General features: G+C 39.8%; 1 protein-coding gene across 3 annotated transcripts in view; it reads left to right on the top strand.

The window, feature by feature from the left end:
• STRBP (spermatid perinuclear RNA binding protein) overlaps positions 1-26,339 on the top strand; it is a 295,257-nt gene that overhangs the window by 232,182 nt on the left and 36,736 nt on the right. For all 3 annotated transcript variants that reach the window (XM_063432341.1, XM_063432339.1, XM_063432340.1), the window contains 3 exons: positions 7,182-7,293; positions 8,545-8,628; positions 9,488-9,696. In XM_063432341.1, the coding sequence (XP_063288411.1) occupies positions 7,182-7,293; positions 8,545-8,628; positions 9,488-9,696 (405 nt within the window). The remainder of the gene's footprint in view (positions 1-7,181; positions 7,294-8,544; positions 8,629-9,487; positions 9,697-26,339) is intronic.

Below are 26,339 nucleotides of genomic sequence, written 5' to 3'. Positions count from 1 at the left end.
ATGTCCCTTCCTGCTCATTTCTGTTCCTTCTCGTACATTACCTTTGTGCTCCTTCTGTCCCTTCCTGCTCCTTGCTGACCCTTTCTGCTCCTTGCTGACCCTTTCTGCTCCTTGCTGACCCTTTCTGACCCTTTCTGCTCCTTGCTGACCCTTTCTGCTCCTTGCTGACCCTTTCTGCTCCTTGCTGACCCTTCCTGCTCCTTGCTGACCCTTCCTGCTCCTTCTACTTTGCCTTTGTGCTGCTTTACCTTTCAGCTCCTTGCTGACCCTTCCTGCTCCTTGATGACCCGTCGTGCTCCTTGATGACCCTTCCGGCTCCTATTATTATTACGGTACTGAACTGTAATTTCAATCTCACACGAAAAAAAGCAGAACAAGCTGAAAAATCCCCAGTTCCCCCTCCTGCAGACGCCCATGGTTAAGAGTGCTTGCAGAGCCCAATAAAATCCGTAGTAGTGTCTGTGCAGCTTTTTAAGATCTATGGCTAGACTAGTAGAGAGAGTATGATATTGTGAGGTATGTAGGATTTTCTGTATTAACTTTAAGGGACTTAACCCCTTCAGGACGGAGTCAATAGTACACGTTCTGATCAAAACAAAACGTAAACAAAAACTGCAATTTGCGCTATATGTCTGTTCAACCGTAATTCATCTCTTTCATATTAAATGCACCCACACTTATTATAAATCATTTTGTTCAGGAGAAACAGGGCTTTCATTTCATATCAAATATTTATATATGAAACATAATTTATTATGAATAAAATTAAAAAAAACTGAGAAATTAAAAAAAAAAAGAAATTTGTAGTTCCGCCTCACATTTTAGCTGTAAATGTCATAATACTGTTTTACTGCAAGAAAATGCACATATTAGTAATCAGCGATGTCTCACGAGTACAACAGTACCCCCCATTAACAAGTTTTATGATGTTTTGGAAAGTTACAGGGTCAAATATAGAACGTTCCATTTTCAAATTGAAATTTGCCAGATTAGTAATGTTACCTTTGAGACGGTGTGGTAGCCCAGGAATGAGAATTACCCCCATAATGGCATACCATTTGAAAAAGTAGACAACCCAAGGTATTGAACGTGGGTGGGGTATGTTTAGTCTTTTTTAGTAGCCACTTAGTCACAAACACTGGCCAAAGTTAGCGTTCATATTTGTTTTTGTGTGAAAAAAGCCAACTACTAATATTTGGCCAGTGTTTGTGACTAAGTGGCTACTAAAAATGACTGGACATACCCCATTTGCAATACCTTAGGTTGTCTACTTTTGCAAATGGTATGCTATCATGGGGGTAATTCTGATTCCTGGGCTACCATACGGTCTCAAAGGCAACATAACTAATCTAGCAAATTTCAATGTAAAAAAAAATGAAATGCAAGCCTTATATGTGACTCTCTAACTTTCCAAAACGCCATAAAACCTGTACATGGGGGGTACTGTTATTCTCGGGAGACTTCACTAAACACAAATATTAGTGTTTTAAAACAGTAAAACATATTACAACAATAGTCCATAAAAGTGCTGTTTTTTTGTAAAAAAAAATGCAAAAAACATCACTTTTACTTAAAATATCATCGTTGTAATACAATGTACCAGTTTTAAACACTAATATTTGAGTTCAGCGAAGTCTCCCGAGTAAAACAGTACCCCCTATGTACAGGTTTTATGGTGTCTTGGAGAGTTACAGGGTCAAATATAGTGCTTGCGAATTAAATTCTCTGCACTTTCTCCCTGTGTTGTCAGGCATGTCAATCAAATTTTAATTAATCCAATGACGTAATTATGTTAAAAAATTACTTAAATATACACGTAGAATTTTAATATATATGCATTTATAGGTATTTAAATTCTACGTGTATACTAATGTAATCTTTTATGTAATTATATGTATTTATATATATATATATATATATATATATATTTATATTTGCGGTTATTTGTATTTTATATATAGATAGATATATATAGAATGTCATTCTAAGTGTATTTTGTTACCAATATATATATTTTAATAACAAAATACAGTTAGAATTAAATTACATATGAATATATAATTTATTTTACATTTTGTTTCAATATTTTATTTATTTATTAAATTATTTTATTTATTTATTATTGTAATTATACGTATATATATATATATATATATATATATATATATAATATACATATTATATATAACGTCATTCTAAGTGTATTTTAATACTAATATATATACTAATATTAAAATACATTACGTATGATGTTACATATATATAATTACTTTTAATTTAATTTTACACTTGTCTAATATATATATATTTTTTTTTACACTACCTTCCAGCAGGGGGACTGTCTAATATTTTAGACAGTCCCCCTGCTGGCAGATCCACAGCCAGCTATAGGGGGCCATGTGATCGCTCTTTGAGAGCGATCACATGGCCCACGGGGGCCTGATTTGCCGGGGGAGGTCTGCCTGGGCTGTCAGGCAGCCCTCCAGAAGAGGATCGCGGCGGAGGTGAGTAGATCTCTCCTCCAGGGGCTGCAAGCCGTTACTATGCCCTTTAAACGGCGTTAAGGGGTTAAAGTAGTTGTTCTGGTGTGTTTAGCTTGCCACTGCATGAATTTTCATGTAAACACTGATTTTTTTTTTAGAGAACAGGCTGTGTTTACATTGCAGCCTAGTTACACCTCTAGTGGCAGTCCCTCAGACAGCTACTAGAGGTGCTTCATGGGTCACTGACATTCATCGTCTCCACACTTTGCATGGTGACACTGATTATTTCTCATAGAGATGCACTGATTCAATGCATCGCTATGAGGACATGCTAATTAGCGCTGCATGGTGTTTTGCCGCACATGTACTCCTAATGTACTTCCATACAATAGCCTCCTAATGCTTTTGTATGGAACATTGGATTGACTGAGGTCATAAAAGTTCATGATCTCAGCCAAGAAGGCGGAGCCAGTCACGACTAGACCAGCCCAGCGCTGGATATAATATATAATTTAATAACATTGTTCCACGGTGCACCTGTCAGCAGAGCATCTACAGCAAAGGTTGCTAATTTTCAGGTATGCTGCATTCAGGTCAGAAATTGCGATCTAGCATAATATACTTATACAAATATATATAATATATTTATTATTATAGGTATATTATGCTAGATCCCAATTTCGCCCTGAACCCAAGAGTCTCTCCTATTTGAAACAAGTAGGATTAGTCCACTCTGTCAAAGGCCTTTTCAGCGTTGATTGCCAGGAGAAGGGTTGGGAGTGTTGTCTTGTGCCTCCCTACCCGCGGAAAAGCACGGAGGAATATCTGGTATGAACATATTGTAAAACTTTAGGGCCAGGGCTCCTTCCTACTGGGAAGAATGTTACTGCTTTCTGACGTTTGGCTCTGTAAAGGGGAAGCCTAAAGTCTCTGCCAATTCAGGGGAGACCTTTTGGGAAGATGGAGATATTCCAATGTATTTACCTCTATTGATGTTGGTTTTGGTTGATTATAAAAATATAGATAGGTTTTAGTAGATTATAACCTCTAGCTATGTCATCATTTGTATACCTCCGTCCATCAGCCCCCTTGTGTTGGGAATATATATATATATAATGTTTTAGTGCCATTGCTAGACGTTTTCTGCATTTGTTACCATGGGGATAATAAGTTTAGTGAGTCATTAGAAAGATATGTTGTGCCCCTAAGTTTAAATGTTGTTTTAATCATTCCCATGTTTCTGTTAATTGGTTATATTAAGGCAGTTGTATGGCTTTGTCATGTGAGCCTGTTCTAACTTATTGGGTTAGCTTCTTAATGGTAGCCTCTCTGTCCCTCTTAAGACATATTTAATCAGTATCCCATGGAATACCAACGTATGGGTTTCCCAAATTTCATTCTAAGTGTATTGTAGATTTTCTGTTGCAAGATCCAATTTCAGCCAAGCTGTTGCTGCCATACAGATGTCCTCACATTTGACTCTAGAACACTTTGGTTTACAAAGGAGTTCATGGTCGACTCAATGACTGCAAGATTCCCAGGTCCTGTGGCTCCAGAACAAACCCAGATCATCACCCCTGATGTGTGCTGAAATGCTGTGCTTGATTTTGCAAAACGTGGCACCGTGCATTATGGCCAGACATTTACACTCTGGTCTTGTCTGTCTAAAGGACAATGTTTCAGACTTTTTTGTGGTTTGTTCAGATGCAACTTTGCAAACTTTTTAAAGAGTAGACGCTTTCTCCTGGTAAACCTTATCTAATTGTACTGTTGTGAACTTTAACATGCTAACTGATGCCTGTACAATCTGAAATGTCTTGTTTTTTTTTTTTTTTTTTTTGCAATTGCACGGTCTGATCTTGGGGTGAATTTGCTGGGACATCTACTCCTGGGAAGACTGGCAAATGAATGTTTTACACTTTTGAATAATCTTTCTCACTGTAGAATGATTTACTTAAAATTTTTGAAAATGTCTTAAAATCCTTCAGAGTTTAATGGGCAGCAACAAATACTTCTCCAAGATCATTGCTGATGTCTTTCCTCCTTGGCATTGCTGTAACACGCACCTGACTGTTCCAAACCAGCAAACTGCTAAAACTTTGGCTTTTATAGAGTGGGTCACACTTGCTGATAATAAATTAAAGTAGGTCATTTGATTAGCAACAACTGTCTGCGACTAAGCCTTAATTCCTATGGAAGCAGTAAGGGTGTCTCAGCTTTTCATGCAGGGCTTCTCCATTTTGGCTTTATTTTTGATAAATAAATCATAAAATAGTGTCGTGTTGTTGTTCATCTGAGTTTGTATTTACCTTGTTTTAAGACCTGCTAAGGAACCGATGATTGTTATGTCCTGATTTGTTAAACCATAGAATTCAAAGAGGGTGTACTTTTTTCCCATGACTGTAGATTTTGTGAACTTAATATTCGAAAAAGTATACATTATTAAAAGTTTAAGTTTTCTACACATAATGACTTTATTTTATACATGCAGCCTATTTGATTTTTCTCCTTATTCAATACAATATTCACTTTTATTATTGATAAGAAGCTTAGTTGCAACCAAAATATCTTTCCGGTGCCTATACAATATGTTCGTTTTTTTTTTATTTAGGAACTATGCTTTGTAACCTTTCCTAATTTTAAGAATTTCCTGTGTGAGATTTGATATTCCCTGTAAACTGTGTGAGCAGTATTTATCTATCCGCTTCTACACCCCCTAGACATGTTGCTTAGTTTTGTTCCCAATAGCAAATGACTAGTAGAAATAACCTTTGACCCTATGTCTAACATTAAATATACAATTGATTAGATATGTATAAACCCACTAATCAAAGCTCAATGCACTCTTGGCTTGTATTTCTTTTTTACCATGTCCTAGTTAAAGCTGTGCTTTTTTAGCCATTATGCTTCGCTAGACACATGCCATTAGTGAAGTAAAAGTGACATTTATCATTATAAGAGAAATCTTTTGTAAGAGCCACCAACCAACAAAACCTACTGCACGTATCACAAAATGATTCACTAAACATGAAATTGCATAGAATGTACAAGAGGATTGCACATTGTTGGCAAAAGTAACTGAACTGTGAAAACTATCCAGTACTATTTTTCAGTTTTTCCTGCTCAGCCATTTTGATCTAAAATGTTCAATTCAATTATTGGCTCTGCACAGTTACCAGTATATGAACACTTCTCTATCATTGGCAAAAACAGATATGACAAAGGCTGAGCTTGATAGACACATCTACTTTTAGCCTATGTAATTATGTTGTTGGAATGGTTAAGGGGACAGTTTGCAGGTTCCTAATCTTGACAGTGTACCCCCACCATGAGCCATCATGTAGAGACACAGTAGCAAATAAAGCAAATACTCATGCCCATGAAGGCAAAGGCTGGTGCTCTGCTTGCAGGGTACAAAGGGGGAGGTACTAGCCATGTTGATTAAACAATGATTTTGAATAGTAAAACTATTTATATTTCCTTATGTAGGTACCAATATGATATGCTTCCTTTACAAAGACACCGTAAAATACTTGTGAAGGCTTTAATGAAACCTATAGGCTGTATGTGCTATTGTTCTTAATACTTGTGCCCCATTTACCTAAATCATTAAAGGAATACTATAGGGTCAGGAAAACAAACGTATTCCTGACCCTATAATGTTAAAAACCACCATCTGGCCACCCCTTGCCTTCCTAAATTTAGTAAAACCTTACTTGAATTCAAATCTGCAGCTGCTGCCTCTGCCCATGACTTCTCTACTTTCTCTGACATCAGAAGTGGTGGTCTGAGCCAATCACAATGCCTCCCCATAGGATTGCCTGAGACTGTCAAGAAGGCAGTTTAGGGCAGAACCAGCACAAGTCAAACACAGCCCTGGCCAATCAGAATCTCCTCAGAAAGATACATTGAATCAATGCCTATCTGTGAGGAATGTTCAGTGTCTCCATGCAGAGGGAGGACACACAGAATGGCTGTGCAGCACAGCCCCAAGAAGCACCTCTAGTAACCATATGAGGAGTGGCCAGTGGAGTTATACCTAAACTGTAATGTAATTATGTCCTAATTGTTATTTTAGATATGATAGAATTTAAGTAACTATTGTTTTGTTACTGTAAATATGTATGAAATATACTCATTTGATGAGACCAATATAAAATGATCTAATCTACCACATCACAACTGTATTATATAAATGTAATCTTGTCTTTACCCAATTTTAGACAGTGATTCGCTTTAATAAGTTTTGTTGTGATGATCTTGCATCTTCATCCGTCCAGCATCAATTTCAACAAAATCATTTTTTAACGATGTCAAGGGATATAGGCTTCCAGCATTGCTAGTGATTGGAATTCATTGTGTAATTACATCTAAAGTGCAGTTACTTGTCTTAAATTAGAGTACATATTTTTCTGCCCAGCGTTGGGCTTAGGGAAGCATTGCACATTACATTTTCATATTTGAATCTGGTTTGAACACCTACTATTATCTTGTATAGTTTCAGCTGTCTTTCAACTAACCTAAGGTCTGGAAATTAGCTACATCATAAACGAAAATTAGATGCATTTTGGTCCAGCTGAATTGTTCAGGACAATGTAGTAAAGGCATTATTTTTGTATTTGTTCATATTTCCCCTGTAAATAAAATATTACTTTCTTTAGCTTCTGATTCAGGATGTGTCTTTCCTTTCCATTGCAGCATGCACTGCGTTTGTTAGCCTTTGGTCAAATATACAAAATACTGCAGATGGATCCACTCCCATCCAGTAAGCCCTTTCAGAAATACTCTTGGTCAAATACAGATCGGGAAGGTAAGTAGGCAATTGCTGGTCACTGAAAAACTGTGAATTGAGAGGGGTTATTAGTTCAAATGGGATTTTCACCTCCAGTAGTATGCCACACACACATTTTGTGGCGCCTGTATGTATGCCAAACTTTAAGTGTGGCAAACAATCTGATATGTAGTGTCATTTTAGTTAGCAAAAGTAGTAAACACCATAAAATACATTGAAAAAATAATCTAAATATTTGTGAATGCCCAACTCATATTCTGCTGCTTAACTCGTAAATATTCAGTGTGTTGTCTGGCTAGTGATAATTGCAATCTGCAGTTCTAATTAAAATGATGGTAATGTATTTTGGCTCTGGTGACATCAGGATTTATGAATATGTATTCTCCCAATAAATCTAAAGAAGCTTTGACTACATGTGGTAAATTGGAGTGGGTTGGTTCTTCATTATTTTTACTTTGAAAAGCATACATACAGTGCTTCTGATATGAGGCTATATACAATGGGTATTTCATAAAATATACCCCATGTCTTATTTTACCTTGCATTTAATAACAATGCCTAGTCTTTCATGGCACCACTCGTTTATATGTGTGCTTTTACAGACCTTCATCCTGTTTTATCAGTGCTACAGTAATAAAATAAAGCCTAGCTGTCTTGTATTCTTATAAGAATAATTCAGTGGCTGCATGTTTCACAAAGCAAAACATTTGAAAGATCACTTAAATTATCTTTACATAAAACGTATCACTTGTTTATTCCTTTTGGTACTAGGGAAATTGGCACAGAGAGAAAACAAAATGGAGGGAGCAAAGGTTTACCTTGACAAAACCATGGCTTGTATTTTGCAGCCGAGTACAAGTACATTGTTATGAAGTTCCAAATTCTAATGAATTCAATCCAAATGGCAAAATTGAGGCTACAATAGGTGATCTCAAAAGAATTACCCAACTCTGCTTTAGTCACTGCTTATCTGTTTTAGAATTTACAGTTCAGAAATAAACTTTCCTTTATTTGCAGACATTAGATGAGCATAACAATTTAAACCATTTTAATGCTATTATTCAGAGATATAAATCAAATGGATATTAAGATTATTAAGCAACTTTGCTTTTCTCTGTATAGTCAACATATATTGATGTTGAACTATTTTGTGAAAAACTGTATTGTATAATTATTCACTAGTCTTATGAACCACATGTGTTGCAATTCAAGGATTGTAACATAGATCCAGTGATTTGATTTGTTTTTTTTATCTCTACTGTTTGGTAGGGCCTAGTCTAAAAAGGCCATTTGACGATGGATCCTGTGACGATAAGGACCCAAATAAAAAGATGAGACGCAATCTACGCAAAAGTAAGTACTGATTTATACAACCAATCTGATGACCTGTAGACTGCTAATTTTTTGTTTTTGCATATAATGGACACAGGGCCGGACTGGGAAGAAAATTCATCCCGGGCATTTTTTAATTACAGCGGCCCACTAAAAATGGGTCTGGGCCAGATAGGGTGTGTTTTGTCATTACCAATGACAAGCACACCCCATCGCAAAGTAAGCCTGTTGGTTCAATGCTCTTCCAGGGTAGACCAGGCGCAGAGCTATGCTGAAGTGCTCTAGCTTGAGAAAAAGACCCTGTATTTATTCTGCACAGCACCAGCAAATTTAATAACATGCTTGCACTGTTTGCTTGAAATTTGTCTCTGGTGTCTCCATAGATGGGATACCAGGAGACAAAAATGCCAGGAAAGAGTATTGTGCTGTGTGTGAGGGTGCTGTGTGTACCTAAAGAGTATTTCTGTGCAATCATGTCTGATGTGGGGATGCTAAATCATGTTGAATTTAATATCTAGCAGCAAAGTATTGCAAAAGCACGTTTTCTCCGAGGTACATTACACTAGAGGGGGAGCGCTCTGCAAATCAATTTTTTATATTGATTACAGTTGGATAATTTGAAACTCTGATGTTTTTGAATTGTGATATGTGCTCTAGCATACTTTTTCTATGCCTGGGACCCAGTAATTAACAAAGATATCACTTTGGACATTCCTGAGTTAAGGGATCTGTGGTTGACTGAGCGTGGTTGGTATTGCATTCTGCATTAGCTGGCAATAAACAGTCAGCCCTATAGTTTGTCTCTAGAATGTATATAATTGTGTGGGCAAGTGTATATAAGTACATGTAAAAACATTTTTACCTTTTTATCCTCCCCCAGTTTTAGACAGTAAAGCCATAGATTCTAACCAGCCAATGAATGCATTAATGCGACTAAACCAGATCCGGCCTGGCCTGCAATACAAACTTCTTTCTCAGTCAGGTCCTGTTCATGCACCAGTATTCACAATGTCTGTGGATGTAGATGGCATAACACATGAAGCGTCTGGACCATCCAAAAAAACTGCAAAGCTTCATGTAGCTGTTAAGGTTAGTCTTTTAATAATTTTTTTTTTTTTTTTTTTTTAAATGGGACAGGTGACGGGGAAAAGAATGCTATGGGACAGGGCAGGGGGCACATGAATGCTGTGGCTGCACAAGGAAGGGGGGGGGGGGGGATTTCTGTGGGGAAAAAAAAGTCTTATAGCTTGACAAATACACACACCAGTCAAGCTATAAGACTTGTTTTTCCCACAGAAATATCACTTTAACAGTGCTCTCACTACGGCAAGGGATTCTGGGTAGGCGTATGCAAATGAGCTCAACAAAGAACCACATTTTTGTCTCAATACATGGATTCCTTGGAGTATGTGTCTGCTGTGTGTGTGTGTGTGTGTGTATATATATATATATATATATATATATATATGTGTGTGTGTGTGTGTATATATATATATATATATATATATATATATAATTTACTTTTTTTTTACTTTTATGCATGGTACTTATATTGTTCTCATAATAGCTTCTTAGTAGCTTTTTAATTGTAGAGACCTAATCCTTTTCACTGGTTTGGGTATGTATTAGTGGAAAAATTATGTTTCACCACTGAAAAAGGTACTGTGATTTTCTAGGATTTTGAATATTGTATTTACTAATTCATATTTCTTTTTATTATTTTATTTATTGCATTTTTCATTTATAGAAAGAAAAATACTTGGCTACAGGGTTTGCTATTTGACATCAATGTTATGTATGAATCACAATGAGCAATTATACAAGTCAGACAAATCATGTAATGATTCCCTTTTATTCCAGAAGTTTGGTCCTTAAGGGGTTAAAGCAATATCCCCTGCAGTCATTAAAAGCACACAAGACAAAAAAAGGCAGATAAAAGTCACTGGTCCGGTTGGAAGTGCACCCCACCATTAGAGAGGTATTAAATTCAGAATAGTCAGAGAAATTAAAAAAATATCAATATATATAAGGACTTCTTCCCTTCTGGCTCCCTCTGATCCAATAATCCAAGTTATGAAAATCCAGTTATCTATTTTAATAAACGGTTCAATAAAGTAACTATGACAAATCAATTTGTTATTAATGTACCCAACCAAATTTGCCATATTTTATACCATTCATATTTTTCATAATATATACCCTTCTCCATTGAATATTGATATTGTGATGTAATTCCAGTAAAATACAAGTTTAGCAGGCTAAGATTGCCACAAGGCATATGTATGTATATGTGTTTGTAGTATCAGTTAGTTAATAACACGTAGCTAAGATACTGTCATCACTGTACTGACCAGGTGCAGGAATGTAAGAACTGGAATTACGCGTCCCTCTCCTTTGTATCAGATGAGCCACGTGGTTAGACCGGATGGATGAGTTTAGACTCTATTCATTAAATAGGTTAAGGGTATGTGTGGGTGTAGTTAATTGTGGGAGGAGCTACAGTGCTATATAAGGAATGTACTCTATGTATTCAGTACTCAGACTTTGCTGTATTTTGGTGACGCTAGTCCCTCTGAGTCCCGATCGGTGATCCAATAAAGAATCTCTTCCTTCCTGAAGAAACCTGTGTCCATCTCTCTGTGCTTGGCTTCCGTCAGTTTCTCCGGTATCATTTGGTGCGTTGGCCGGGAAGCTCATCGTTCAACGGTAGCTGAGAGGCAGAGGCGTGAGACGGTCTATCTTTGCCCACGTTCTCTACGGCTGCACCCCTGAACTTCTGCGTGGACCTCCCTTCGTCTCGGCGCCACTGGTCTGTTGTCCAGGAGATCATCGGCCTCTACGTGAGAAGTGCTGGGGTGTCCCCGTCGATGAGTGTGAACTCAGGTTCAGGAACGAGGAGGTAAGATAACTGCTGTTTTAGACGGCAGGACCCGCTAGGGGTATACCGATTGTGCGGTAGGCCCAAAGGGGTTTTTGAATCTGTATCTGCCCCCTCTGTCGGAGGGAAGGAGCGAAGGCGCACCGCTCGATCGAACGCTCTTTAGTCAGACCGTTTGATTTGGTTAGTCAGGCGGGGTCCTGGTGTAAGATAGCCCTAGCCGGACACCGGTGTCTTGTCTAGACTAGCGTTCTAGGGTGTATATTACGTTCGCTAGGTCGGAGGGACCGGGAGACTAAGCGGCGCCTGTGTAAATTCGGTTCGCTAGTTCTCATCCTATCTGGGCTAAGTGGGAAGGCGTGTAAATTTGGAACCCACTAGACTTTTGATAGTACGACTAAGAGGCGCCTGTGTAAATTCGGATCTCTAGCTCGTTGTATAGTGCGACTAAGAGGCGCCTGTGTAAATTCGGATCTCTAGCTCGCTATGTATATGTGGTGATTGGGCAGTGTGGCTAACCAAAACGGGTGTATATAGTTTTAGGTAGTCCATTCAAGGTACTGGCCAATAGTTTAGTTGGGAATTGTAAATGTGTTAACGATTGTTTAGTAAAGTGTATATCTTGTTAGATAGCGCGAGCTCAGCCGTCTAGCGAGAGTGTTAATAGTGTGTTGCTGTATTATAGTGCACGGTACCATAACCCTGTATATTTACTGACATTATATAATAAGTACTAATCATTGTCGTCCATTGCATGTTTAACACCATAACCACTAATAATTGTATTGTGACCTTAACTTGTGCTTTGACCTATGCTAACCGTACTGTAACCGCTATTTGTAAAAGACGATGTTACTGGGGTGTGTTATAGACGGGTAATTCGTATATAGAGAATTATAGCGTGGGTGACTGTGTAGTTACGCCAAAGGGCATAATATTGATTATATAGTGACTGGTGTAGCAGCTGTGTGTGTACGGGAATTCCCTGAGTGTTTATTGTTATTGTGTACGTTTCACTTGATAACCGTACCACGTGGTGCTGTTGCCAGAGGAAACGGGTGTGACTGTTGAATAGTACGCGTGTATAGTATTCGTTGTCGACGACGTTCCATTGTTAAGTATGGGTGCGTCGCAGTCAACGATTCCGGATCCCTTAGGATGTATGGTTAAGAATTTTAAAAAGGGATTCAAAGTTTGTGATTTTGGGGTAAAGATGTCTCCTGTACGTTTGGTCACTTTGTGCACTAGGGAGTGGCCTACTTTGGTTGCGGCATGGCCGCCACGTGGCAGTTTGGATCCAACTCTGGTACAGCGCTTACACGTGGCTGTATCGGGTAGGCCTGAACTTTACGGCCAGTTTCCTTATATTGACTGTTGGAGACAGGCCGTAAATGACTCGCCAAAATGGCTCCAGACATGCCACGAGGAGCAGTGTCGCCTCATGGTAGCTAGGACTTGCTCGTCCACTAGGACTGGTGTTAGGCCCATTTTGGACACGCCCCCTGAGTCCGAGATACCTTTGCCGCCCCCTTACTTTCCGTTAAGAAGAAGTGACGCAAACGCAGGAAGTCCTGCACCCCTCCCCTCATTACCCTCATCCACTTCCGCTTCCTCCTCCAGTGCAGGATCCACCCCCCCTCGTACTAAATCCCCCCTTCCGGAACCAGATAGACCAACCTCCATTAAAAATGAATATCCTGATTTGGCGCCACTTCAGACTTCCGGTCAAGCTTCATCTAGCTCGGCTCGAAGTGTTTTATTTACGACCTTTTCCCAAAACCGACCTCCCACATCCCCATACCCTATCTCTCCCCGACCGGAACCCATGACTGACGCCTCTCTACGTAGCCCCATCCAAACCCGACAGTTGACTGGTGCCCAACAATTAAAGCACTATCAGATGCCTCTTCGCTTAAATCCCGGGTCAGCTTATATCGATGCCGCAGGTCAAATGGCACACGCTGACCCAGTCTTCGTATATGTCCCATTTACCACAACCGATCTTTTAAACTGGAAGACCCATAATTCCTCGTATACTGAGAAACCACAAGCTATGACTGATCTGTTCACCTCAATAGTACAGACGCATAATCCGACATGGGCTGATTGCCAGCAGTTACTAATGACTTTATTTAACAATGAGGAAAGGACAAGAATAAATCAAGCAGCCATTAAAGCATTAGAGGATAGAGCCCGTGCTTTGAACCAAGCCAATCCAGCAGCATGGGCCGCGACACACTATCCCAACACTGATCCCGATTGGAACGTAAATGGTGCTGATATGGTTCAACTCAGAGCCTATAGAGACGCTATAATTGCTGGCATGAAAGCCGGAGGAAAGAAAGCCATTAACATGTCGAAGACAGTTGAGGTGATCCAGAAAAGCGATGAAGCGCCCAGTGTCTTTTATGACCGATTATTGGAGGCGTACCGCTTGTACACCCCCTTTAATCCGGAAGACGCAGACAATTCCCGAATGGTGAACTCCGCCTTTGTCAGCCAAGCATACGGAGATATTAAGCGCAAGCTACAAAAGTTAGAAGGGTTTGCAGGTGTGTCCATCACCCAACTAATGGAGGTAGCAAATAAGGTCTATATGAACAGGGATACAGAAAGTAAGAAAGAGGAAGAGCGCAAGATGCGTAAAAAGGCTGATATGCTAGCGGTAGCGATCGCAGGCGTAGATAAACGGGGCCCAGATAGAGGCAATAATAGATGGAGTAGGGAGCCTTTGAGTAGGGATCAATGCGCGTATTGCAAGGAAGAAGGGCATTGGAGGAACGAATGTCCGCAAAGAGAGCAGTACGAGAGGGTCCTACCCAGGGCAGGCTACGGAAACTTTAGAGGCAGAGCGAGAGGTAGAGGAGGCCCCGGAGGGAGTAATGGTTATAGAGGGAGTAATGGGAACAGAGGAAGTGTTAGGGAAGACAGATATATTCCAGCAGCGCAAAGGTCCCGCGATAGAGAAGGTAGGGACTTCGTAGGATTGGCTGACACGGTCATGGAGGACTATTGATACCGACCGGGCTCCATCCCCCTTGGTCGAGCGGAGCCTATGGTCGATGTATCAATAGGGGGGAAAAGGAGTGCGTTCATGATCGACACTGGTGCTGAACATTCAGTGGTGACTAATCTAGTTGCTCCTCCATCTGGAAGGACTATTACTGTGATAGGAGCAACTGGAAGAAGTGCTGAAAGACCGGTTCTTAAAAGTCGACTCTGTACATTGGGAGGCCACGTAGTAAAACACCAATTCCTTTATATGCCTGAATGTCCAGTCCAATTGCTGGGACGTGATATGCTATCCAAATTACAAGCGCAGATTACGTTCCTACCAGATGGAACAACATCTTTAAAGTTTAATGGACCTTCAGGTATTATGACTTTATCCGTACCAAAGGAAGAAGAGTGGCGACTTTATACAGTGTTGACTAGCCAAAACCCTAGGAGTGATGAGACATTGTTTAACATACCAGGAGTTTGGGCAGAGAACAACCCACCAGGACTGGCCCGCAATATTCCACCAATAAAAATTGAACTGAAACATGGGGTTTATCCAGTGAGCCTAAGACAATATCACATTCCGCAGAAGGCTAAGAAGAACATCCAATCCTATCTGGATAAGTTCATACGGTATGGTATCCTAAAATTCTGTACTTCCCCCTGGAACACCCCATTGCTGCCTGTTCAAAAGCCCGGTACAGATGAGTATCGACCTGTACAGGACTTAAGAGCAGTCAATGATGCGGTTGTTAGCATACATCCAGTTGTACCCAATCCATATAACCTGCTTGCTTTAATTCCGGGCGGGGCTACTTACTTCACAGTCTTAGATCTCAAAGATGCCTTCTTTTGCCTCCGAATTGCCGCAGAAAGTCAATGTATTTTCGCTTTCCAGTGGGAGAACGCTGTAACGGGCTCAAAACGCCAAATGACTTGGACAAGACTGCCCCAAGGGTTTAAAAATTCACCTACCCTATTTGGTTCAGCTCTAAGTCAAGATCTACTGGATTTCGAGTCTATCCCAGGAGAATGTGTATTGTTACAATATGTAGATGACTTGTTGATAGCAGCAGTTACAAAAGAAAAATGTCAGCAAGCAACGCACGATCTACTACATATTCTCTGGAAGGCAGGATACAAGGTGTCCAGGAAGAAGGTTCAGTTGTGTTTGCCAACTGTCAAGTATCTAGGATTCCATATCTCTGAAGGTCAAAGGATTATGGGGCCAGAGAGAAAAGAAGCTGTCTGCCAAATACCAATACCCAAGAATAGAAGACAAGTGCGAGAATTCTTGGGGGCAGCAGGCTTCTGTAGGATATGGATTCCCAGCTATGCGATACTGGCAAAACCTCTGTACGCAGCCATCAAAGGTACAGAGCACGACCCCTTCTTATGGACCCAAGAACAGCAAACGGCATTTGAAGATGTGAAGAAGGCTTTGATGAGTGCCCCAGCATTAGCTCTACCTGATCACACACGACCATTCTACTTATATGTACACGAGCAAAGAAGAATGGCTGTGGGAGTATTGACACAGTACTTGGGATCATGGCAAAGACCTGTTGCCTACATGTCTAAGCAACTGGATGCAGTGGCCAGCGGACTTCCACCTTGTCTAAGAGCCGTAGCTGCAGCCGCCCTGCTAGTAGCTGAAGCCGATAAACTCACTCTGGGTCAAGAACTTTATGTACGAGTCCCACATGCAGTACAGACGTTGTTGGATTACAAAGGAAATCATTGGTTTAGTAACAGCCGTATGACCAAGTATCAAGCAATGTTGTGTGAAAACCCAAGAGTGCATTTAGAGACTGTAAACACCTTAAATCCAGCTACCCTTTTGCCGCAACCTACTGAAAGTCAACATGATTGTTTGGAAGTAATGGATGAAGTATTTTCAAGTAGACCAGATCTTCGTGATTTTCCCATCCAGAACCCCGATGTTCAATATTACACCGACGGCAGTAGTTATGTGAAAGAAGGGATCCGCTATGCAGGATATGCAGTGACAACAATAGACAAGGTGATAGAAGCTCGGCCACTGGCGAAAGGAACATCAGCACAAAAGGCAGAATTAATAGCACTAACACGAGCGTTACAATTGGCTGAAGGTTTAAGAGTAAATATCTATACGGACTCTAAGTATGCGTTTTTAACCACTCATGCCCACGGAGCTTTGTATAAAGAAAGAGGACTACTGAATTCAGAGGGCAAAGAAATCAAGTACGCAGCTGAAATCCTACAACTATTGGAAGCAGTGTGGGAGCCGAAAGAAGTCGGTATTATTCATTGTCGAGCACATCTGAGAGGTGATGGTGATGTAACCAAGGGAAATCGGATGGCAGATAGTGCAGCTAAGCGTGCTGCTGAATCAGGAAGACAGGAGTATGTGGGGCATATAGCTGCTCTTATACCAACTCCACTGTCCCAATGGACTCCAGTTTATACAGCTCAAGAAGAGGAGTGGTTAAAGACTGAACCGGGAAAGTATTTGGAGAACAAGTGGTATCAGCTAGAAGATGGAAGAATAGTCATACCAGCATCACTAGCGGTAGAAATTGTCCAAAATTATCACAACGGGACACATTCTGGGAGAGACAGTACTGAAGAATCTCTCAGGAAACATTTCTACATACCAAGATTGTCCAACTTGACTCAGGCCATTGTACGCAGATGTGTAACGTGTGCTAAGAATAATGCAAGACAAGGACCAGTAAAGCCACCAGGAGTTCAGTTTATGGGGGGACTCCCCATGTCCGATCTACAAATAGACTTTACAGTGATGCCTAAATCGGGTGGACATCGTTACCTGCTGGTAATTGTGTGCACCTATTCAGGCTGGGTAGAAGCATGTCCTACTCGTACAGAGAAAGCAGGAGAAGTTGTGAGATTCCTGCTACGAGAAATAATACCCCGATATGGACTACCCTGTTCTATAGGATCGGACAATGGTCCAGCTTTTGTTCATCAGTGCCTACAACAACTGACTCATATGCTTGGTATAAAGTGGAGGCTTCATACTGCATATAGACCCCAGAGTTCTGGTAAGGTAGAGAGAATGAATAGAACTATAAAGAACCAGTTGGCTAAAATGTGTCAGGAAACCCAACTTAAGTGGAACGTTCTCTTACCCATAGCTTTATTGTGAATCCGCAGTACCCCTACCAGAAGGATGGGCCTCTCTCCTTTTGAAATCATGTATGGGCGACCACCTCCCGTACTTGGTAACTTAAGGGGGGACTTGAGTCAGTTGGGAGAAGGAATTACCCGGCAGCAGGTTGTAGAGTTGGGTAAGACTATGGAGGAGGTACAGAAATGGGTACAAGATAGATTACCTGTGAATATTTATCCCCCTGTTCATAGTTATCATCCAGGAGATCAAGTGTGGATTAAAGAGTGGAATAATGTACCGTTAGGGCCCAAGTGGAGAGGTCCTTATGTTGTTCTTTTGTCTACCCCTACAGCAATAAAAGTAGCAGAAGTGACTCCGTGGATACATCACTCCAGGGTTAAACCAGCAGCAGTCGATTCTTGGCAAGTTACAGTAGATCCAGAGAATCCCTGCAAGATCCGGTTAAAACGCACTACTCAGTCGGAGTAACGAGGAATTATTGTGGATTACAAATTTTATTGTTACAGGTGTGAGTGAGAAGGCCATAATAAAGCCTGTCCGCTTACCATCACATAGTGTATAAGCCAGGAAAGTCTCGAAGGGACACCTGTGAAGACGAGCAGAACTCCATTCCCTGCAGCCCTCACATCCTGGAAGCTGAGGTTCCATCGCACGGACGAAGACTGAGGATGACGGCGAAAGATGTGCTTTTGATTGTGTTTATTTACATGTGTTTTTATATTCAGGAAGGTAGAGGTACCGACACTCCTAGCTGTGAGGTATGCATTAAGACTACGAGAACAGGTAACCATATTTCCCAAACCCTAATTTGGCATTCACAATACGAATGTAAAGGAGAGGTATCAAGATGTAGATACCTAAATATAGACTATAGTGTGTGCCATTTAGGAGTAGGAGAACCTAAGTGCTTCAGTCCAGAGTATCAACCTCGTACAATTTGGTTGACTCTCAGGAATGGAGATCCTCAAGGGACCCTAATTAATAAGACGGTGTTAGAATCCGTACATTCTTCGGGTGTTCTGCTATTTGATGCATGTAAGGCGATATCAAGTGGTAGAAAACCGTGGAATGTATGTGGGGATCTTAGATGGGAGAGGACGTATGGGTCTAACGATAAATATATTTGTCCCAGTAGTAAAAATAAATATGTGAGTCCTAGATGCCCAAATAAAGACTATAACTTTTGTCCATATTGGTCTTGTGTGGGGTGGGCGACTTGGGGACAGACAGTAGATAAAGACATGATAGTGACTAAGTTGCCGACTAGCCCTTATTGTAAGTCTATGGAATGCAACCCAGTCCATATACTTATTAATAACCCCGACAAGTTCCTAGATAAGTATGGAAATTTATTTGGGTTTCAGATATACGGGACGGGTTTAGATCCTGGGACATTATTGTTTATAGGAATAGAGACTGATACGGTATCCTCCCAGACTCATCAAGTATACCATTCCTTTTATGAAGAGATGAGTATAGATAATAAGATCCCCCATAACGCTAAAAACCTGTTCATTGACCTAGCTGAAAGTATTGCCGGTAGTCTTAATGTTACCAACTGCTATGTGTGTGGAGGTACTAACATGGGAGACCAATGGCCTTGGGAAGCAAAGGAGGTAATGTCCGGTTCTGAGGCAGTTGACCAATTAATATCTACACAAGCCGATTATCATATGAGTGTTAGAGGTAAATCTGAGTGGAGATTAAAGACCTCCATCATAGGTTATGTTTGCATAGCAAGGAAAGGAATGATGTATAATACTTCTGTAGGAGAATTAACTTGTCTAGGGCAAAAAGCTTATGATGATGATACAAAGAATACAACTTGGTGGTCGGCTTCAAATGTCTCAGAACCATCTAACCCGTTTGCTAGATATGCCAATTTAAAGGATGTGTGGTTTGATCTATCCATCACATCTACCTGGAGAGCCCCAGCAAATTTGTACTGGATCTGTGGTAAGAAAGCCTATTCGGAGTTGCCACAGGACTGGGAAGGGGCATGTGTGTTGGGTATGCTCAAACCATCCTTCTTCTTGTTACCGATTGAAACAGGTGAGACTTTAGGTGTTAAAGTGTATGATGTGAATCATAGGAAGAAAAGGGGACCCTTAGAGATAGGCACCTGGGAAGATAATGAATGGCCTCCCCAGCGTATCATAGATTATTATGGGCCAGCCACGTGGGCTGAGGATGGTACCTTTGGTTATAGAACCCCAATTTATATGCTCAACCGTATTATAAGATTACAGGCGGTGGTTGAGATTATCACAAATGAGACATCACAAGCGCTCAATCTTCTAGCGAAGCATAACACCAGGATGAGGACAGCAGTCTACCAAAATAGATTAGCCTTGGATTACCTTTTGGCAGTAGAGGGAGGTGTATGTGGGAAGTTTAACCTAAGTAATTGCTGTCTTCAAATAGATGACGAAGGGCAAGCAATAGCTGAGCTTACTAGCCATATGGTTAAACTAGCGCATGTGCCTACTCAGGTATGGAAAGGGTACAATCCAAGTAGTTGGTTTGGTAGCTGGTATGAGTGGTTTGGAGGGCTTAAGGCAGTGGTAGGTGGAGTCCTACTGATTTTACTGTTGTGTCTACTCCTACCGTGTCTTATACCCTTAGTAGTTAGGTCTGTGCAAAGCCTGATAGGAAGTATAGCAGAGAGGAAGGCTGCTGCACAGATAATGGCGATATATAAGTATAAGGCTCTAGATCAAGGAGAACCAATGCAGGAAGATGAGTGTTAAAAGATTCACATCATAAGATAAGTCTGGTCTGGTTCATGGTAACCTGAGGTATATGCAAACCAAGGTTAAGTGATGCCTCAAGTAATTGTGAAATATCAGAGGCATCAAAGGGGGGAATGTGATGTAATTCCAGTAAAATACAAGTTTAGCAGGCTAAGATTGCCACAAGGCATATGTATGTATATGTGTTTGTAGTATCAGTTAGTTAATAACACGTAGCTAAGATACTGTCATCACTGTACTGACCAGGTGCAGGAATGTAAGAACTGGAATTACGCGTCCCTCTCCTTTGTATCAGATGAGCCACGTGGTTAGACCGGATGGATGAGTTTAGACTCTATTCATTAAATAGGTTAAGGGTATGTGTGGGTGTAGTTAATTGTGGGAGGAGCTACAGTGCTATATAAGGAATGTACTCTATGTATTCAGTACTCAGACTTTGCTGTATTTTGGTGACGCTAGTCCCTCTGAGTCCCGATCGGTGATCCAATAAAGAATCTCTTCCTTCCTGAAGAAACCTGTGTCCATCTCTCTGTGCTTGGCTTCCGTCAGTTTCTCCGGTATCAATATTGCAGTTGGTTTAAGCTATAGGCCCAGGATGGAATTTCTTGTTTTAGCCAGTATCTAGAGATTGCATTGCTCGGCTGTGATTGTCAATTGAATTAATAAGTATATTTTTGGGGGTCAATATCCCTGGCAGATTAAAATAAAACATAACCTGAAACTCCTTCCCCATTTCGTATCCCACTAGCTTGTTTATTTAGTTTATTACTCTACCCCATATTGAGTTCAGCAGGTGGCAGTACCACCACATATGCTTAGAACTACCCGTACTATGATTGTCTCCAACAAAGTGGATTATATTATTCATTATTTTTGGGACAAGATGCCACTGATGTAATATTTTATAATTTAGTTTGATAAAATTCAGACAATGTAAAGTTTTTTTTGACTGATAAAATGGACTTGTACCATTGATAAATATATACTGGGGTTTGGAAGTCTTTATCCCAATTAATCCATGCTTTGGGTTTTCGATCTTTATTGTTTGTTCTCAATATTTCATAGCAGAAAGAAATGATTTTAGATTTGAAATCTCTCTCAAAGAGCTTAATCAATTTTTTATTTAATAAATCATGGACATTATTTAAAATATGACATCCTATATACTTTTTAACTCTTATATAATTGAAAATCTCTTTGGGAGAAATATTATATAACTGCTGCAATTGTGTAAAATATTTTATCTTATTATCCATTATAATATCTGAAATAGTCTGAATACCAGCTCCAATCAATTTTTTTTCAATCTAGATCTAATATATTACTTTGCATAGTCGTGATAGGGCTGCCTTCAGCAACTTTGTCCAATATCACATTCTTCTTTCTATATTTAAACCAATCAAAACATAGTTCCTTTAAATATGTACTTTCAGTAGATAATATGAACTTTGTATTTGCTCCCTCGTTTAACCAAATCGAGGCAGATAGATCGCTAACACTCAATAAAGCCGACTCAACCTTATTACCATGGTTCATCAGCTATCTAGTAGGCCTGCCATTTTCTTAGATGAAAAATCCTAGTCGCTTCATAATATCTGATATTTGGGATCGCTAAGCCCCCTTTATTAGTTTTCCTCATTAAGTGTGAGGCTGCAATTCTAGGCTTCTTTGAGCCCCATATATAGCTCATAAAAAGGTTATGGACTTGTTTCAGTTTAGTTATAGGCATCGATAAAGGTAGCATCCTAAAAACATAAGACCATTTGGGGAGAATATATTACTTAATAATATTCACTCTTCCCAACCACGAAATACTAATGCTTTTCCATTCCCTCAGCACTTTTGCACTTGTGACTTTAAAAATAATTTAAATATTTGTTTTGGCACATTTCAATCAGATTCTGAGAGAAATAAATCCCTAGATATATAAATCCATCTATGGTCCATTCAAAAGGATATTCCGATCTTAGACTCTCCCTTACCCGTAGACCTAAGGTTTATAGACATTATATGAGATTTTGTTATATTAACTTTATACTTCGATACTTCACTGTACCTCTCAATTTCTGGAACCAGGGCAGACAGGGAGACTTCTGGATCTGTCAGGATGAGGATAATATTGTCTGCGTATAGGCACAGCTTATGGTCAGTAACGCCCAATATAATGCCCTTAATTTGAGAATTGGCTCTAATATTGACTGCCAATGGTTCCAGGGTCAAGATGTACAGCAAAGGGGACAGTGGACAGCCCTGTCTGGTACCATTTTGAACTCTAAACCAATCAGCCATCGGTTCATCATATAGAGCCATTATCGCTGCCCTTATTAGACCATTGAATCCAAATTTCTCTAAAGTCTTAACCATGAAACCCCAGCTGATCCTGTCAAATGCCTTCTCAGCATCTAATGACAGGGCCAGCAGAGGTTCACCCGTCCTGTTTGAATAATCAATCAAACCCAATAGTCGTTGAGTATTATTGATTGATGAACGGCCCTTTATGAAGCAAATTTATCTTGGTTTACTAGGGATGGAATTAAAGGTTTTATTCCATTCCTAGTATCTACTGAAGAGTAGATTTTATTATCCGAATTGATCAAAGATATAGGTCTATAATTTGCGGTAGATGATGGATCCCTACCCTTTTTTTAAAATTTAAACAATAGAGGCCTGCAGCAGTTCTTTTGGTATTGTTCCCTTCGTTCCAATTCCATTAAAGATTAGTCAAATGTGGCACTAAGTTGTTCTTAAACTTTTTCTAAAACAGATCAGGAAGCCCATCAGGTCCTGGGGCTTTATGCATTTTAAGATTATTAATTACGGCCACTATATCTTTTTCTGAAAAAGGTAGATTTAAACCCGCGATTTGTTCATCGGTTAGTCTAGTTAGAGCTGTTCCTGCTAGATAAATATCAATATCTTCTTCTAGTGGACATGACGGAAGATTATACAACCTTGCATAGTACAGATTGAAAGCTTAACCAATTTCTTTAGGGTCCATATGACTAACCATTAACGTCTATTTTTTTCAATTCTTTTCCTAGCCCTACAATTTTTCAGTCTATTTGACATCCTTCTATCCGCCCTGTTACCCTTATAGTACCACTTTTGATTTCATTTTTGTAATGCATAAGTTGCTTTAGACCAGAGAATTATGTTGATCCTTTCTTCTATTGTAGTTATTTTTACAGCCAGATCTTTTGTTGATGAAAGTTTGTTTAATTTATTTAGGTTATATAATTCAAGGTAAAGCAAATTAAGAGGGAGCTCACGTTTTTTTCTTATTCTCAGTACCTATCTTTATAATGTATCCTCGTACAACGCTTTTTAAAGCACACCAGACAGTTGTAAGGGAGATTTCACTATCTAAGTTTTCTTTAAAGAAGAGCTTCATCATTAAGTATACACAATTAGATTTGTTGCTCAGCAGTTTCTCATTTAGCCTCCAAGATGAACGGGATCCCTTATCCAAACTTGTTTCGATATCAATAAGAATAGCTGAGTGATCAAACCAAGCCAATTCTTTTATACTTGTTACACTACAATACTGAATTAAATATAATTTTATAAAAAAATAATCCAGCCGAAAATAAGACACATGTGTTTTAGAAAAAAGATCAAATCTAATTCGCCTGGACGCATTACTCTCCAGATATCATAAAATTCAAATTTGTTTATTATATTATGGAACTTCTAATAGGGTTAAGTTTTTTTTTTTTTTTTGTCCGATTTGAGGCTTTTTTTATCCATAATTGGATCCATAGTAAAGTTAAAATCGCCTCCTATAAGTGAAGTTCCCTGTACCAGTTTCTCCACCCTGGTTAAGAGATTATTAAAAAAAAAATTCAATGGGTGCTTATTAGGGGCATAAATGTTAAGCAACAAATAAATTCTGCCCTGGATTTTACAGATTAAGAAAATATACCTACTATCCCCCCCTATTTCCATATAGAGCTCTCTAAATGCAGTCTTATTTGAAATTAAGATTGCAATTCCACGTTTCTTGGCTTTGTATACAGAAGAGATAACTGGATAATAAGAGCTCTTCAACATTGAAGCGTTATGTTTCCAATGGGTCTCCTGTAAAAATCTGATCGACACATTAAGATCCCTTATTTGTTTTAATACTAGCTGTCGTTTCTGTGGGTAATTTAGTCCCTGTACATTTATTGATAAAAATCTAATTCCCCTCTGTTCATCCATTTTCAAAAGAGATAAAGTACTACCTCCCCAGCTGACCAGCGACTGACTGCATAACAAAAAACATATAACATTCAACACACTAAGCCTAATTAGGCTTTAAAAAAACAGATACCACAGATACCTGTACATTTATTGATAACAATCTAATTCCCCTCTGTTCATCCATTTTCAAAAGAGATAAAGTACTACCTCCCCAGCTGACCAGCGACTGGCTGCATAACAAAAAACATATAACATTCAACACACCAAGCCTAATTAGGCTTTAAAAGTCGTTCCCCTATTTTATGTCTTAACCCCTCCTCCCAGGATAGGCAAAATGTATAGCTCAATTGTAGATTATGCTAGCTTTAGTGTACCTATAATCTTAATTTTATTAATGACAGGAGGCGAGTATTTGCTTAAGTCTCTCTTTACTAGAACTCCACAGCAGCACAGAAAACAACCAATCAGAAAAAAGTTAGGTACTATAAAACTCCCCTCCCCATGCATAATTTCCTCTTTCAAGCTGCGACAAAACAGAATAAAAGGCAGAGAACATCATGGGGAAGAAACGAAGTCCTAGATACGATGAATATAACGATGTCCACCATCCGAGTGTAACCGTCAAACTAGATAGTGTAGATGGACTGTAAACTGAAACGAAAGAAAAACAGAATCGAACAGGTTGATTATCCAATGAAATGTACTCTGAATAAACATGTAAGTATCCAATGTAGCAACCACAATTAACCTTAATATGTAAATATCCCAACCCTACTTATGAAAAAAAACAGACATAAGGAACAAGCGACAGGTAGCAGAGACAACAAACAGAGTTGCATACGTACCTGATAATCTAAACTATAACATTAAACAAGGGAGGGACAAGAATGGGTGGGAAATACTCGCCTCCTGTCATTAATACAATTAAGATTATAGGTACACTAAAGCTAGCATAATCTACAATTTTATAACATGACAGGAGGCTTCGTATTTGCTGTTTCAACGCTCAGTTCACCAATCCAACGCTGTTTGTGTTGCTGGTATCTATTCCAGGAAATATCAGAGTAATCCTAGTTGGACATTCCAAATACAATAAATGACAGCAGACGGATCAAAGAAGATGCCAACCGACCAAGCATCTCAAATACGGAAAAAAGCACCATCCGCCGGTAAATCCATTGTACGTGGTGTTGCGACCGGTTTCCTAGCAGTCGGTCGATGAGCTGGCAAGCTGACCTATTAGCCACATTCCTGTAGTTGTATAATTTCGAAATCCGATCTAGGACTTAGGGTCGCGAGAAGAAAACTGCCACCAAGTCTCAACTCATGATCCGTAAGGCTGCTCCTCCGATCGTGCCAGGGCCATTCGGCGATGCGGCCTTGCAGGTAGATCTCCAATCTCAAGGAATGCGCCTAAGTCCACCACCAAAATCGTAATAGAAAAACCGAGGAGGATCTTCCGTTCCTTCCTGTCCTACCCGGTGAGATGTCTCATCCGAGGATAAATTCATAATGCAGGCAAGAGTGTGGCCAAACCAGCCGTACTCTAAGTGATACCAATATTCCAAATGAACTGTGTAATCCTCGGACGCAGTAGAGAAAAGACTCCAAAGGACGTCCATTCAAGGTTCCGAACTGAACTGGTGTGGAGGAAACGGTGGTCGACTACTCTGGGAATAGTGAATCCCAGAATCTTCGAAGGAATGGGAAAGGCAAGCCAGAATGCAGAGTTCCATCCAGAAATGCCCTCGTCCAAGAGTGAAAGATGTCTGTGTAGGAGTCGGGG

Source organism: Pelobates fuscus, chromosome 9, assembly GCF_036172605.1.
Source record: "Pelobates fuscus isolate aPelFus1 chromosome 9, aPelFus1.pri, whole genome shotgun sequence".
Lineage (NCBI taxonomy): Eukaryota > Metazoa > Chordata > Amphibia > Anura > Pelobatidae > Pelobates > Pelobates fuscus.
The sequence above is the reverse complement of the archived record's forward strand: the minus strand, read 5'-3'. Positions and strand labels throughout refer to the sequence as shown.